Source organism: Medicago truncatula, chromosome 2, assembly GCF_003473485.1.
Source record: "Medicago truncatula cultivar Jemalong A17 chromosome 2, MtrunA17r5.0-ANR, whole genome shotgun sequence".
NCBI lineage: Eukaryota > Viridiplantae > Streptophyta > Magnoliopsida > Fabales > Fabaceae > Medicago > Medicago truncatula.
The window spans coordinates 3,137,139-3,153,385 of NC_053043.1; the positions used below are offsets into that span (position 1 = coordinate 3,137,139).

The window sequence follows — 16,247 nt, forward strand, 5'->3', positions numbered from 1 at the left end:
ACATTGTTTATTTATTCTGTATTTTCCCAAGGTTCTAAAAACCTGTCCTTTACTATGAAAGTGGCCGCAATAAAATGTTACGGGTAGTGTCTACCGTTATTCTCTTTTTTAACACAGCCAACAAAAATCACAGAAACGGTCATAACCACGTCAAATCATATGATTTACTCTAAATGTTTCTCCTTTGATGAACTACAATTCAAAGTCTAATTAACTAAAATTATAGATTTAAACAAAAGCAAATGTAATATTCTAAAAAAATGAAATCTCTAATGGATTACATTTCATATTTCCATTACAAAATATTCACTCTAAATTTATCACAATTACTAGAAACAATCTCAGGATTCTCCCTTAGTCCATCCAATGTCACACCACAATCAACGTTAATGGCCATCTTCCACGTTTTAACAGACCCTACTTTTATTTTCACGTATGATCTTAGCTTAGTGATCAACAACACTTCTTGTTCTTCAGTCTGCACCTCCACCAACGCTTTTTGATCCTCTCTTCCTAGCTTGATCCCTTCTAACACCGTCTTTAATACCGTCACATTATTTGATGGTTGATAAAACTCTGGCAAAACGCCTTTACACAGCTTCACGTTGTTATAAAATATTTCAGCAGAGTTATCTTTCTCATAAAAGATTTCAATCTTGTCGTTTGGGTTACTAGCCCTAACAGTGAGGTCAAACTTCGGCAATATGGTTGCCTCAGACGATGGCCATGTTGTGTTCATTCCTTTGATGTTGATGTCTTGGATAGAGTATTTCAGCGCCTTGGGACGGAGAATGAGGTAGAGAGTGCCAGTAGCAATACCGAGGAGCACGATGAGGAGGAAGGTTAATGCCATAAACCAACAAAAGCAACGGCATCGCCGGTTAGGGCGTTGTCTTAGGCGAGTGTATTCTTGGTAGCGGCGAGCTTTCTCCGATGGAGAGACACTGAAGGTTTGATTCTTGGGAGCTTTGATGACTAGGGCTCTCTGCGGCGGATTAAGCTTAGAATTCAACGGCTTTGGAATTTGCTTAGGAGCCACGGCATCATCTTGTTTGGTTGGTGGAGAGTTGTGGGGTTGAGTTGGGTCAGCCATTGAGTGTGTGAGTGAAGAGTCAAAGAAGCTAAATTTATCTGCAAATACAAATGCAAATGAAGTTGTAAGGAAAAATCGTGAATAGATGATACAATCATACAATGCACGACAAAAGAATTACATGTTTTTTTTTTTTTTTGGACACAACACAAGTATAGGTGTGTCTGTTTTTGGACACAACATAATTTGTTTTACACGGGAATCAAACTCAGTTCTCTCGAACTATTTGTAGCATGTGGGCTCAATAACGATCCTTAATAGAAAAAATACATTAAAGAATTGCGCCTCTTAATTCTTTTGGTTAAAGAATTATAGGTGTAATGTATCTTACACTCACTCCTTAAATTAATTAAAAAAAATTACGACCCTTAATTTTCGTTAATAGAGTCTGTTTTTTGATATATTTTGGTAAAGTTAATATTTATTTTTAACAAATTTGGGAAAGTTAATATATTAATACTGTATCAAAAGAAAATATATTAATACTACAAATAAGTAAACTCTAATAAACACCATCAAATCATAAGAAATCATATACATTTTGATAATTTGAGAACATGGTTTGTATTTGGATGTTCTGTGCGTTCAATTATTATTTCAATTTTGAAATGAAACCGTATGGGCAATATTGAGGATGGATTTTTCTCTATATTGATAGAAAAAACAACGCTATTATAACTAGCTAGATATGGAAAAAAAAAAAAAAACTATTCCAACATGATTACTAGGTAATTTTGTTAGCACAAAACTTATGTGTTTCTTTATGACATTCTTCTTCTTCATTTATAATATATTTTTATATTAGAAACATACTTCAAGGAAATCACAAGTAGTCATGAATATTAAGTAATGAATAACACAGAAAACATAAAAAATCACATAACTTTTGCCCAATTCATTATTGTTAATCATATGTTTTAGCACTTGCTCAAAAAAAAAATCATATGTTTTAGCACTTGACTTGTTATAAATAATTTATGTTCTAAATAATATTGAAATCGATGGAAAATCATAGAAAATGTTAAAGAAAGATAAAAATGAATCAAAACTACAAAAGTGAACAATAACTTACATGAATGAATGAATGAATAGAGAGTGGAGATAAACTTTTACTGCAACACCAAGATTCTTCTAGGGATGAAGAGGGTATGAGATGAGGATAATGGAGAAGAGTGGACAATTGTATTTTTTTTATAAGCATATAAGAACGCGTGATATTAATTGTATAATGAGCATTAATTTTTGTTCAAACATAAAGTAAACATAATATCGTGCAAATAATTAAATTAAGGAAATATGGGATCTTTCCAAACTAGCAAAAGTTAAAAAAGGCAAGGAAGCATAAATGTTAAAGCAAATTGGTCAAAAAAAATTAAAAGTGTTTTGGATATAACATTTGGATCTGACAAGTAGCAAGGGAGAAAAATCAGGTGAATTAATTAACTGCAGAAATAATGATAAAGGTAAAAAAAACTGATACTAGTAATTTTGATATTGATTGTGAATCTCATTCCTCTTGGTGATTGAATCAAGGTGGAGAGTAAAAAAGGAATGAAGGTTATACTTAAAAGAAAAAAATTAATAAATGTATTTAAAAATTTATAGATGGTCTTATATTTTGTGGGACATTTTTTTAAAATGATCTTATAATTAAGGATGGAGAGAGCAAGATTCGGTGTTTAATCACCGAAAAAAAATTATCATTCAGTGTTTCAAATTTCACATAATTAAATCCTTTTATCATCATGTGTGTAAGCTTATTTGTCCAAAAAAAAAGGTGACAGAACTAGTCAACAAAATTACAAAACTATGTATATAACTCAATAAAATGTAGCATACTTTAACCAATCACTTTAATGTCTACATTTTCTGTTTATAATATACATTAACAAACCACATATAACAGGTAGCATGTTAAAGAAGAGAGAAACAGAAACAAAAAATCTCGGTGAAATATTGTAACACAATTTCTATGGCAAGTAATTTACAACACATTTAAATACAAGACATTCATATTGCCTTCAGAAGGTGCTTCATCGTAGAGCAGCCCCCATTGCTCCCAGTGCAGCTTCCCTCTTCATCTCAGCAGTCTTACCACCGCCACGGAAGTACATATATACTTGCTGTATGCGACAAGAGCAAAGAAGTTAACAGGTTACAGGTACTTTTTGGTTGTGTGCATTCTATATGATAGATGCACATCCGTTTTAAGAAAAGGTTAAAATATTGAAAACTATAATCAAACCTGGATAACCCAGACACTGATCAATGTTTCAAGACAGAACAATCCAAATCCAATGAAGTAGAAAATCTACAAGCAAATGGACAAAAAATATACCATTTATCAGTTGTTCGGGAGCAGAAAACTTTTCATTGCTTAGGTTTTGCAGTATTTGCATTAGAACTATAATGTGGCTCGTGTGAAAAATTATAAACTGGCTTAGCAAGTATAAAACCGCCTAAGCAAATTGGAAATGTTCGAGACATAGCAATGAAACAGAGCACAAGAATAGTTAACACTTCAGGACAGGCATAATTACCCCAATAATAGTATAGTCACCAATCACATCTATGGCTGACAGAATTCCCCTGTATCAATGAGAAAACATCACAAGCATTAGACCAAAAAATGAGAATAACATGAGGCTCTTGAAAATATAGAAAATTATATCCTAGATTTTACCACTTTTACCAACATGTGCATCAGTCTGACTTTCTTAGTTATTCTAGAATCATGTAATACTTCAGCTCAGGTATATTTTGTGTGAAGTACTTAATTATCTACATATCCTAGGTTCAGATTCATGTCAAATTCTATAATTCTTTTCATAAATTCTTCTTTCACTTCTATTCTAGGAAACATCAACAAATGTACTTCCGAACCAAATAGGGTTGAGTACATGGATCATATAGCACCATTGTTTTAAAAACCAAGTCTGTGTATAGACAAATTAAATTTCTCAATCTCCAGGTTATACATATAAAGCCATATGTATAAGCAATAAAGAATAAACAACAGTGGTTAGTTAAATGAGTTGTGTATAAATGAAGTCAACTTACGTCAGGGATTTTCCTTTGAAAACTATAGGAGGGGCAACAGCAGCTAAGATACAGAACCCAAGGTGAAGCTGTAAGCAGAAAAAGAAATGAGGCTAATTATTTTTTGCCCAATATGCAAAACAAAGCTAACATATGCATAAAGCAAAATTGTCAATTTACCAGGTAAAACAGAAAAAACCATCCAAATTTAATAGCACTGTCAGTCCTGCAAAAGTAACAAAGCAACAAATCCACGATCAAGATCAAATCAGAAAAATCAGCATGTCAATGGCTGGATGCACAATCTTGCTACATCGAGGATCAAGCCCAAAGGAGGGGAACACCAGAGGGGGTGACCCGCTAGACCATAACGTAACATGTATCTATATTAACTTATTTTTCTCATTAATGCTGCCAGAAGGTATTATTTATCAGCCTGGCATTTCAACAAGGTCACTAGATAGTTTTTTTTTATGAAGGGATATGGTGACTATAGATGGCGCCAACAAATGCAAAATTTCAAGAATAACCATAAACTGATTTTAAGAGAAACCAAAAAATTATATGGAAGGGTAAAGATTCTATCAGAAAACAATGAACTTATATTTTTCAAAGTAATGACAACAAAAGCCATTTTCCGTTAGGTGGAGTTGGCTATCATAAACTGTCCAATAACGAAGACTAATTAAATTTAAATCCTTCTTAATGGTTTGGCACAAAAGTTATCTAAATCCCAACAACTGGGTCACTGCTCAGTTTTCTCAATGCTAATAATTCTAAATGCCGCTCCCTTCGACTCCTATTATATAAAAGCAAAACATTCATCCTTCCGATCTCTCTATTTAACCAGGTGTTCTAATCTAACTAACTATTGATCCTGTACTGTACCTAACTATAGATATTAAGGAATATCTAACTATGACCAACGTCGTCTTCTTTGAAAAATGAGATGACAGAACAATGTAATTGACCTCCAAACAATTTGATAATAAAGAAAAACCTCTCATTTGGTAAGGATAAAAATTGCAAGGCATTAGTTCATTTAATTAACTAATTAAAAACTTCTACGGATAATGTTAGAATAACTACAGATATCACCAAACATGACAAAATTCTGGTCTTACACAAGTGAAGCTATATAAAAGACTTGAGAGAAATGCTTGCGATTTTAAAATTTGTTGGAAAAAATCAAACAGTCAAATGCATGTAAAAATTAGAAATAGATACCTAAATGCACGATATAATGGTTTATACCACAGGACATATGCTCCAGGAACCCCTGCTATGAAGTAGATAATGGCAAGAAACCATATTTTTACACCTGTAACAAACAAGGGCAAGTTACACATCCATTGAATCTGTTGAATCAGATTTGTATTTCAAGCCATTCGATAACCCATTTCTAAACTGACCTTCTCCCTTAATCCAAGCTGCGGTGACAGCTACAACATTCCATGTAAGGCACAACACTAACCCTGCATCATATAATCTATCATCAACCATCATTGACAATGGACTGTACCATATTACATTATTATTGGTTTTAGTATAAAAACAAATTGACCAGTTGAATATTCGTTATAGATGCATTTTATATTATTATAACCAAATTCAAATCAAATGTTTTCACTTTTCACCAAGCTAAGAAAAACCAAATAGAGAATGTGTTCATCATGCCACCGACAGATTCAACAAAACAAGGTTTTAGTCATTTATATATTTGGGGTGTGGAAAACAAAAAAGAAAAAGCTGCCTTTTATACTTATCAGTATACTAAAATGTAAAAGTTGCCATTGACACCAACTAAAAGCAACCTCTTTTATACTTATTTAGTGCTACCTCGCTCTGTGTGGGTGCGGGCGCAAACCAATAACCATCCCCACAAGAAGAAAACAAGATAGGATAACTGACCTAACAACGAAAAAAACGCAACATATTGAAGTCTTTGAAGGTGAACTGGAATTTCATTCGCGATATCATGATGGATAATTGGGAAAAATGGTGGCCAATTCTTCTCTTCAATAACAATTCCAGCTGCAAAACAGAGTGATTACATGTCAAGGATTAAAGCAGAACTAAAGATATTGATCTTCAAGTAAAAGCATAAGTTCAAACTTTTCTATGAGATAAGTTCACAAATCGCATGTGTAGAATGAGTCGACTGGTATATGCAATTGAGTGCATCTTACCTACAGAATCCTCAAGTAGTAGTTTTATTCCAGCATTCAATTGAATGCAGATACAAACAAAGAACAACTAAGGAAAAAAGTAAACTTAATCACAGATACAGGAAACATAAACTACCTCTTGAAATGGCTTCTTCTTTCCGTCTTACTTCCTGCATTTTGACAAATTAAGACAAAAATGTTGGTGAATTTCCAGGCAAGTATAGTTAATAAGAAACAGGCCGTCAAGGCTTCATATATACAAAGCTCACTGAAAGTAAATCTCAACATATACATACATTCTAAACATAGAATAGAAGACACCAAGATCTATAGAGGATAACACATGTTTCAGAAGATGCATTATTCAAGAGATCAAACTACCTTCTAATCACAGCAATTTCAGAGTTTAGACGCACATAGTTTCCAATGTCTAAAAAATAATATAGTAATCACAGATTCAAGCATTACGCTTCAGAAATTAATATATAGATTATAAAATAATAATAACTTAGTTCAAATTAACCAGCTAGGTTCTTAGTTAATAGACTATTTGGATCAGCGTCAACCAAGCCCCTAGACGTCAATTTTTAGAAGCAGCAAATACTAGCTTCTTGTTTTCACGGAAAAATGGCCACTAGACGTGCGTCTGCGTCAAAAAGAAGCTGATCCAAACATGCTATAAGTCAATATGTATTGTTTATCAATTAAACACCGGTCTAGGTAGTTGTTTCTACACACAAAAAAAAAAAAATCTGGGAACATATAAATTAAAATTAGTAATTAGTAATAAAAATTAGACTCCCCTGTAAATACAAGTTTTCCTGGGTTAAAAATTTCATTCTAGAGTCCATAAGATTCCATTTTATACCTGCTCTCGTTTTCTTAATTCAGCCTCCTTAGCTTGGAGTTCTCTTTCCTTCTTTTTGACATCCTAATGTTAAAACATGTCATAATTAGAAAACCATAAACTCTTGAAATAAAACATGTAATAAGTTTACAAATATGTATAAAAAAAGGATTTCGTATTTCAACAAACTCTTCTATTACACATACCGTTGATGCATCAAGAGGTATATCAACTGTCTGCCCAAAACCATAATTGTAACCAGCACGTTCGGGATTAAGAGGTGCAGGTCTTGAATTTGTGGCAGGGGCAACACCTCCAGAATTCTGAAATTTTTTAAAACATGTGTTAGATGCGGGCAAGAAGATGTGAATGATTCATAGAGCTTCGTTAATAACATGGACGATATTTAACAACAACAACAACCAAAATCTTTTGGTATTAGAGCGGGTTTGACTATATAAACCAAAATACACCATAATGCTGCATCATGAATGTTTATAGACAAAAATTGAAATTTAACAAGTCTTTAAATGGTCTATCATTGAACATGGTTTGGCTTGGATCGCAGCAGCGCTCCCCCAGACACATGTGATTACAATCAATTAGTATAATTTTGTCCAATCATCATTACATGTTTTGACATATCAGTATTGATGTTTGGATTCAAGTCAATTAGAGCTAGCTACACAATTTCTGAACAAACCAAGTTGAAACCATCTTAAAAGGACAAAAGTGAAATGAAACATGAAAATTGGAACCAGCTGAAACATAGTAAGGAGTGTGAATCAAGTCGCAAACCCAAAATCAAAAACAAAATAAATATGTTGTTGTAGGCTCAAATATGACTGAACAAGATCAAATTGACAGACCCAGTTGGAAAAAAATGAGCTTTATTGAGAAAAGAGGTACTTACAGAAAAGGGGTTGACTTGTTCTTCGTCGAAGGGGTTACTGTCGTAACGACCGGCCATGATAAGATAAAAACAAGCAAGCAGAGGAGAATACAAGAAAGTAGCAACTGTTGTGTTGTTAAGGGAAGAAAGGAGATTTGGAAGTTGGGATCAAAGAATGAAGAAGTTACAAATTTTGAATCTTCTTATGTAAGACAACAACAAAATGGATGCAAACAAATTAAACAATGGGAGCAGTTTTATTTATTTATCTTTGGAGTTTAGACTTTACGACAGAGGAAGGGTCCTTTCTTTGCTTTTGGTCAGCTTAATACACCTTCTACTTCTTCAGTTTTATCTCATTTTAGCGATTATATGAATCAAATCACGTCACGTCCTAGTGTTTTAGTGTTTCGTTGAAAACTCATATTTAAACATTGGTCATGAACTAAAATGATGTAAAAAAAAAATTATTACCTAAAATTAAATTAAGAAAAAAAATAATAAATTATTCTAATTTTTTAAAATATGACACTTAGTAAGAGACAGAAAGAGTAACAACTTGGTAAAATCATCATTGTGGTGTTTATTTCGGTAAAATATAATAAATTTTCGAGTGGTCCATTTAATATTAATAATAGAGTATTTATTTTTTTTATGTAAATTGGATATTTTCTGTGAGAAATTACAGAGACTAATCTTCAAAACGAGTGAGACTATAATGGATGACAAAGTTCTCTTTTAAAAAATTTTATATTACTGCATTTCGGAAACAACATCTAGTTAAACTCAAAAAAATCTTTTATCATTTTATCTAATTCCTTAAAAAAAAAACTCGAAAAAATCTTTTATCATTTCATCTAATGAATCTTCGATAATAACAATAATGGAGTATATTCTTAAGATATATTTTTTTTTAAGAAATTCTTAATATATAGAGATTTTCCAATGTCCACCGTAGAAGTAGGTTAGGAAAAATTACAGACGTCCCATGGGAAGTAAAAATAAAATACATTGCAATACTTCCCACTTCCCAGTTCCCATTATAATATTTGTATTTGTATTTTGACTCTGCAATGTCTCATAAGAATGTTAGGTTGTACACTTCGATTCGACACTTTCAATGATGCACCTTGAAACCAATAGATAAATAGTTCATATGTTAGAGGATTTTGATTTTGTATGACTTTCTGAAATGACATTAGATTAAAAAATGCAACCAAAAAAAAATAATCTTCTAAGCCTCTTTGTAAACGTAGTTGATAAAAAAAGGGTAAAGTAGTTGATAAAAAAAGGTAAATTATGTCAACATTTTATGTATACCACCTCCTCCATTTCTTAGGTTCTTTTAAATAGTTGTACACATTAAAAAGATTAGATACTACAATTAAAAATAAACAAAATATTGCGTGTATTGACAATTCGATAGCATCTTTAAATTAATTGTTTAGTTAAATAATAACACTAAAACTAAAAGTTTTCCTAAAAGATAATCAATTAATTAAAAGTATCTTTGTAACAAATAATTGAAAAATAAATCTAGTAAATTGAAGATAAGTTTATGTTTAAGGACATGGATTTTTTTTATCTGCTAACCTATTTTTGTAAAATGTAATGCAAAAAAAAAAAAAAAAATTAAAATTCCTTAAATTTATAAGAGAAATATAAGTTACAATCTATTTTCTTTAGATAAGCTAGAAGTATAGTGTATTAAAAATAGGAAGAAAAAAAAAAATACTTGATTGACAGAAAATTTGTATTTTATGTTGATGGAAGTTGTAGTAGGTCCAAACCTTCACATCAATGGAATGGTTTTACTCACTAAAATTAACAGGCAGCCACACTAACGTGCCTGTTACGTTCATTTGTGACATTCTAGACGCTTTGCCAACTTTTTTCCTTAAAAAATCAACTTTGTATATTTTGCTGTAAACGAGATTCAACAAAACCAAAACCTCTATATACACCTAAACCATGAGTCAAAGTCAATGCTTGAGCTCAATGTTGAATTGGAGCTGGCATCATAACAAAAATTGTTGGCAATAGCTCTACTCAAACATTCTTTAGCACACATATTTTAGTCTTAAAATATAAAAATACTATACCTAACTAAATATCATTTAAACAACATTGCAAAAATACATATTTTAGTGATGTTAGGACCAAGCCAACAGCTACAAATCAATAACCAACATATCTTATCTCAAAAAGAGCCACCAACTCCATTACATAAAACCTCACCCTATATTAATTATTAACAACATTGTCCCACATTAAAAAAAAATGTGGACCATGTACCACCAAAATCACTTCATGATGGCAAAACTTTTTTCTTCTAATCTACTCATAATAATACTATGCTGGATTTATCATAATTGTATTTTGGGGGATTGCGTATTATAGAAAGAACAAGGAAAGAAGGGTGCCAAGAAAAAATAAATAGGGAGCATATCAACAAAAGAATATAAAGAGAAAAGTGTTTTTCTTTTTTCTATCAAAAATGAATGAACTAAGAACTCACATAGCTACAAATACAAAATTATGGCTATAAATAAAGGTAATGGCCGTGAAAGAAGCTTTGGCATATTCGAGCAACCGAGCTAGCCTGTGTTTGGATTCGCGTTGGTATGAAGCTAGCAAAAGGAGCTCCGTGTCAATGCACGGTGGGAAGACAATCTACAGCAGAAGCAAAAACGGTCTTAGTGAGTGCTGCGCCATTTTCTAATGCGTCTCTTGAATGGATCAACCCAATTTTTGTCCTTGGCAATAGCTTGATTCCAGCGTTCTTTAAAGACTTCAAGTTCCCATGTTGATTGTCTTCGTATCTACTCAATCCACGTTAGTAAAGTAAACGTGTCATTTACTTGTTATTGATCATGCTCACACATCAATGAAATGAAATAACGGATTTCCAGAATAGCTCAAAAGCCTTACCTCAGATCGAACATCAACTGTTGCTCCACCTTGTTTCTGCTATCAACCCAATTAGAAAGGGAAAAAAAGTGAAATTTAGGAGCACTGGGATAGTAAATGAATGAAATAGGATTATAGATATAAGTACTATCTAAACGTCATGTAACTAAAAACTTTACCGTAGTTGTCTTTTTAAGTTTTGAAACCTGCAAAAAATCAGGAAAGTTACTGTTACAAGAAGTGGAAGATCCATAACAAACTATTTAAAATGGTAGAAATACCCTTTCAAGTTAGCCCACCGATGCAATCAATATTCTTAGTTTGCAGTGACACAGTACAAGTTAACGAAGCTAATATACGGAGAGGAGGAAAATACCTTGGTTGCACCATGATCGCTCCCACCCAGAGTCTGTATCCCTTTATGAACAACATATTGACTATCAACAACTCCCACTTTTTTAGTTCGATCGCCCTGAAAAACGACATTGATCTCACTAACGATGCTTAAACATGAGGGTGAAACAGCAGTAAGTCCAAGTCCAGCTGGTATATACGTGATGCATCTCAAGTTGACATACTATGATTTCTCTTTAAAAAAGAATATTCAATAACTATCTCTTGTTAAATGCAGTAGTAATTCTGGAGAAAATGCATATTTCTCACCTGTGCACAATATCCTAGTTTCATATCCATTCCCCATCCATGGACAAGGTCATTCTGGAGAAAACACAGAATCATGTGTTACAAATATCGAATGCCAACTACCAAGAATAAGGGCTATTTTGATCTATCAATAACCCATAGAAAAAATTGTCCAAAAATTACAAAAGAGACAAGGGTTAACTGCTACAAGCAACAAAGTTCTTGGATAATGTTGAAAGAATTCCACTACTTGATTTAGGGTTGGAGTTTAGTTTTTATATTCATATATATGTGAAAATAAAGTTACCTGTATGAGATGCCATGTACAATACCATGCAGATCGAGAGAACACTGGAGCCATACCTTCCACAAACCTACACAAATGGTATTCAAGTTTGTGTCATTCATAGCAATTACTATACAGTATGCATGCCAATATTGTTCATAAATAAAGGAAATCAAAAGAATAAAAGGAAAACAGTGTAACACAAGGTCATTGGCTAAAACATAACAAAATTGACAGCATTTTACATATTTTGATTGATTGAACATCTGAACAAATTTAAATATATTCTTCTGCACAAACAAGATCTAACAAAAACTACATCAGAAAGACGAGATTAAAGAACATGCACTGTCGGATCCAGCTCCTCTAAAGTAGGAATTCACTTTACCGTGTAAAGTGAGTAATATCAATTGCTAATTAACAACACAAATGTAGATACTGCAAGTATATCATAACAAATCAGGAGTTTGTTAAAATAACAACACTTGATATTCTCACTTTACAAATTAGTCACTTTAGAGGATCCAAATCTTGCACTGAACCAATCACAACTTGCCAACACATCTAACAATTGAATAACTAACTTTGAGAGTTTTTTATTTGAAGTGTTTGCAAATTGTGATTGGTTAAAAACTATACAGCTCTATCAAGTTCAAAGAAAGGAACGGTTACCCAGTGCATGGTGGCCCTTCACTTGCATCTGAACACCTTGTACTTCCCCTGCGTTCATAGACTCTTCTGCATCAATGAAAACATTCATTGTAAGTACGATAAGCATATATGAGTAGGTGCAAATAAATAGTCTCAGAAAATAAATCACCTGTGAAATTTCTTGTTTCTAGCTCGAACTGTAATTCTGTGATGTATCTCTGTTGAATTCGGGTCAAGAGCTGGTTGAGATATCTCCAAACCTTCTTCCTTCACAATTTTAACATATCTGCAAAAGCAGGAGGTTATAATATTCAAATATAAACACCAGTTGATGAAGAGCAACAAAAGCATCATTCATACCTAGACGGAGAAAAATGTTCCACGCCTAAATCCTCATCCCAAAGAAAGATGTAATCATAAATAGAAACTATATCCGGATGCAGAAATCTTTTTGCAAACCACCTGACAAAGAACCCAAAAATACATATCTAAACTTAGAAAGTTAACCACCAATTACATATACAAGCTTATATGCTTGCACATAGATATGGTCAATTACTCGTTGCCCAATTCACCATCTATAACATATTGCCGAGGCATTTGGAGAGAAAAAATAGTTTTAAGACTTTAATTTCAATATGTTGATCAGTCTAATACATACCACTTTGTCTGATTCTGAGCGACAATGTGTATAGCCTTGCTACTCCAGTCAAGATTCCACCATCCATCCACATTCCCGTCATAATGGAATAAAATAATTGTAAAATTTTCTGGAAGAAACTGAAATAAATGAAATTAGATAAAAGAATGCTGCTGATACAAGTATTTTTTATAACCCAAGTATAGTCATAAAAAGTACCTTTTGCACCATGGCATTGACATTATGCTTTTGTTTAATACCGACTGGAATTGCCAGCAAGTTACGATTAGAATAATCCCTAGACTGCAATTTCATAATCACCATCGAACAATCATTATATCTGTTAGCTCAGGTGATGCAACAGCTTCAAGAGACTAAAAATATAGAAGAATAATGCAAAAACTCTTACCTTTGACCTCGAATTACTTCTCAACCACAACGGCCTTAACTCTAAATCTGAACTATCTTGTATTATACCTCGTGGCAAGCCTTTCAATTTCTGCGAAGTGGTCAAATATGCCTGTAATGACATCAACAGTTCAATGAGTAAAAGAATGCATCCAAAGTACAGAACCATATTAGTGCAAAGATCGTAAAACAACCACATTAATCACAAATTTTCTATAATGCATCAAATATGAAAACAGAAGAATCAGAAAGCTACTAAGGCTGTCATGAGATTTATTACCTCTGCTTTTCCCCATAAACTCCATTTCTTGTCAATCTGATAGTAGCGGATGATGAACAAAGGAAAATAAATTAAATTAGCATAGTCGGCACAAGAATATAACAAGTCATATAATGGTGCATTATAATTAGAAGGACAAAGAGTTTAGTAGTTTCATAATTATAGGACTCAGGATAAAGCGATGCTAGTGTATCCTTAATAAGATGCTAAATTAAGTATCAATTTGAAATGCATCTATAATCATTCTACAAATCTCGCACCTCTTCTTGATGATACTGATACTTTGTAGTTCTATATACTATGAACAACATTACTGTACACACAACTGCCATAAAAGGCAGTTGTTTCATCCTGAAACTTGATTTACCCTGCTCCAATAAAACCGATGTCAAATTAGTGAAGTCGCATACGAATATTCAGAATAAAGATAGCTAGCTATACACGAATTCACCTAGAAAAACACCAAGACTAGAAGAAAAAAGGACAGACCCCATCAGACAAGCCACTCTTTTTTCTCATCAGCCATCTCAACGATTTCATCGACGTCATTCAATCTTTTATTTAGTGTTCACCAAAAACTGCAACAGAAAACCTATTGGTAAATAAAATGACCATACACTCAAAAACATACTATAGTGCTTACAAGAAAAGGGTTGTCCTTTATCTAAATTAATGAACACTAACTAAGCTAAGGTCCAAAACATGACATTCTTTCATACAAATCCACATTCAAAGCTAAACCAAACCTTCATAGCCCTACTATATAAAACTTTTTAGGAGGGACTACGGTGATATTCATATACATGCAATGTGACAAGTGACAAAGAAACATGAATTTCACGCCCTAGATTGCTGAATCAAGACATAAAATAAAATAAACCAATAAATAACCAACACACAAGAAAAACAAAACCAAATTGAAATTGCTTAAAACATAAGCACCTAGGAACACGGAAACAGAACTTCAAACATTGGATTTTCCACTAAACAACAGGAATCACGTGAATGTTTCAAAAAAAACACACACAAACGTTTTCTCACAGCTGTTCAAAACACTAAACTGCACCTGAAACTGAAATCAAAAACTCTTTCCTATAAGTTTTTTAAACCAGAAAAATAAAATAAAATAAAAAAGGAATAGAAAAAACTTCTATAGATGATAAAAGAGGAAAAAAAACAATAACACTTCACTGACCGTTTCAATCAGATCTAAAACCCTTTCGTGACGCTCTTTCCTAACATTCAAAGAAGAGTAAAGTTTCATTTTCACACCAAAAACACAACTTCAAAAAAAATTCTAAAAATAACAAAATCACTTACACCTATTCATTCACCTAAAAGTCTTGTATAAACTATTCAATTTCACTCTAACTAACAACAAATTCTAAGATTTTCAGCCATTATTTTCATACCCTGGATCTTCCCTTGTTTTATCAGACCCAAAAAAGTGAAAAAGACAAAGACAGTGAAAAGCAATGACCAAGTAGTTGAATAGACTAAGAAACTAAGGGTACCCTTAAAAAACCAAAAAGCATAAAACTTTGAAAATATCAAAATCAAATGAAAATAGTAGTAGCTGAAACGGTGAAACCCATATGAAGAAAAATATGATAAAAAAACAAAAAAGCTGATAGGATCTTAATCTCAACGATTGACACGAATCAAGAGCAATAAAGAAGAGTTAAACAACACAATTTTCAACAAAACAGAACAAGTTTATCTATATTAAAAAACAAAAAGTGGTGTAAGAAAGAAGAAGATGAACCTGAAAGTTAGAATTGAATGCTGCATGCGTGTCAAAGTTTGTGTTGTGTTGGTGAAGATGAAGATTAAGAAGGAAGAGTTTGATGATGACAAGTGCAGTGTTTTGTTCCCACTTGTGTCAATATCGAAAACAAAAGAGTTTGTGTCTTTGTGATGATGATGTGTGATGTGTTTATTCGATTGAACTTGTTGTTGAATCTCTGTTTTAATTAAAGAACATTGAAAAATTGTTTGAAATTAGAAATAGAATCCATAGATATGCTTCTTCCTAGAGAATTTTCGCCGAGAATCTCGTAATATTACTGTTTTTTCTTTTTCTCTTTTTTTCCTATCTAGTCCTAGTAAATATTAGGAACATGTTTTGTTTTTGCTCACATCGTTTATATGTACACCCTCTTGTCGTTTTTTACATCATACCCATGTTAAGGAAATCCTACAAATAGTAAGTATTTAATTACGATAAAAATTGTTACAATTTTTTTTTTTTTACTCTCTTTTGTTGATTACTATTTGTGATTGATTTGATTTCATGCTCGGTTATGGGATGCGGTTATGGTGCATATAAGGAAATTCTTATGCACCCTACGTAAATTTAGAAATGGTTTATGTGAGTAAATTATTATATGT

General features: G+C 32.5%; 3 protein-coding genes across 10 annotated transcripts; all 3 read right to left on the reverse strand.

The window, feature by feature from the left end:
* Positions 1–207: 207 nt before the first annotated feature.
* LOC11434352 (NDR1/HIN1-like protein 13) lies at positions 208–2,260 on the reverse strand. The gene is made up of 2 exons (XM_003593426.4): positions 2,166–2,260; positions 208–1,131 (listed from the first exon to the last, which is right to left on the reverse strand). The coding sequence occupies exon 2, from the start codon at positions 1,091–1,093 to the stop codon at positions 296–298; it is 798 nt and encodes a 265-aa protein (XP_003593474.1). The 5' UTR covers positions 1,094–1,131; positions 2,166–2,260; the 3' UTR covers positions 208–295.
* Positions 2,261–2,883: 623 nt separating this feature from the next.
* On the reverse strand, positions 2,884–8,368 carry LOC11429256 (secretory carrier-associated membrane protein). Its single transcript, XM_003593427.4, has 12 exons — positions 8,061–8,368; positions 7,354–7,470; positions 7,169–7,231; positions 6,437–6,470; positions 6,044–6,166; positions 5,545–5,607; positions 5,360–5,453; positions 4,313–4,358; positions 4,154–4,221; positions 3,634–3,682; positions 3,339–3,404; positions 2,884–3,216 (listed from the first exon to the last, which is right to left on the reverse strand). Exons 1-12 carry the CDS (start codon positions 8,115–8,117, stop codon positions 3,127–3,129), a joined length of 870 nt encoding a protein of 289 aa, XP_003593475.1. The 5' UTR covers positions 8,118–8,368; the 3' UTR covers positions 2,884–3,126.
* A 2,082-nt stretch (positions 8,369–10,450) lies between these two features.
* LOC11430366 (uncharacterized) lies at positions 10,451–15,961 on the reverse strand. 8 transcript variants are annotated; one of them, XM_024777316.2, is made up of 16 exons: positions 15,622–15,961; positions 14,346–14,434; positions 14,117–14,224; positions 13,857–13,892; positions 13,578–13,688; positions 13,388–13,471; positions 13,190–13,308; positions 12,889–12,990; positions 12,698–12,814; positions 12,550–12,615; positions 11,899–11,965; positions 11,613–11,666; positions 11,326–11,421; positions 11,129–11,155; positions 10,971–11,009; positions 10,451–10,861 (listed from the first exon to the last, which is right to left on the reverse strand). In XM_024777316.2, exons 2-16 carry the CDS (start codon positions 14,403–14,405, stop codon positions 10,736–10,738), a joined length of 1,212 nt encoding a protein of 403 aa, XP_024633084.1. In that variant the 5' UTR covers positions 14,406–14,434; positions 15,622–15,961; the 3' UTR covers positions 10,451–10,735. The 8 variants fall into 8 exon arrangements, with proteins under 8 accessions (XP_024633084.1, XP_024633089.1, XP_003593477.2 ...); XM_024777321.2 differs by having other exon boundaries at positions 14,308–14,434; XM_003593429.4 differs by having other exon boundaries at positions 10,971–11,006; positions 15,622–15,960.
* Positions 15,962–16,247: the final 286 nt, after the last annotated feature.

Bases quoted from the DNA above. Each gene is read 5' to 3' on its own strand.
- LOC11434352 (XM_003593426.4), bottom strand. From the start codon at position 1,093: ATGGCTGACCCAACTCAACCCCACAACTCTCCACCAACCAAACAAGAT.
- LOC11430366 (XM_024777316.2), bottom strand. From the start codon at position 14,405: ATGACGTCGATGAAATCGTTGAGATGGCTGATGAGAAAAAAGAGTGGC. The intron at 12,815-12,888 runs GTATGAATGATG...CTGCTTTTGCAG, and splicing joins GAACATTTTTCTCCGTCTAG to ATATGTTAAAATTGTGAAGG. The intron at 11,010-11,128 runs GTAAAGTTTTTA...TTGGGTTGATAG, and splicing joins AACTTAAAAAGACAACTACG to CAGAAACAAGGTGGAGCAAC.
- LOC11429256 (XM_003593427.4), bottom strand. From the start codon at position 8,117: ATGGCCGGTCGTTACGACAGTAACCCCTTCGACGAAGAACAAGTCAAC. The intron at 7,471-8,060 runs GTAAGTACCTCT...AAAAAATTTCAG, and splicing joins AACAAGTCAACCCCTTTTCT to AATTCTGGAGGTGTTGCCCC. The intron at 6,167-6,436 runs GTAGTTTATGTT...TCTGTTTTGCAG, and splicing joins AGAAGAAGCCATTTCAAGAG to CTGGAATTGTTATTGAAGAG.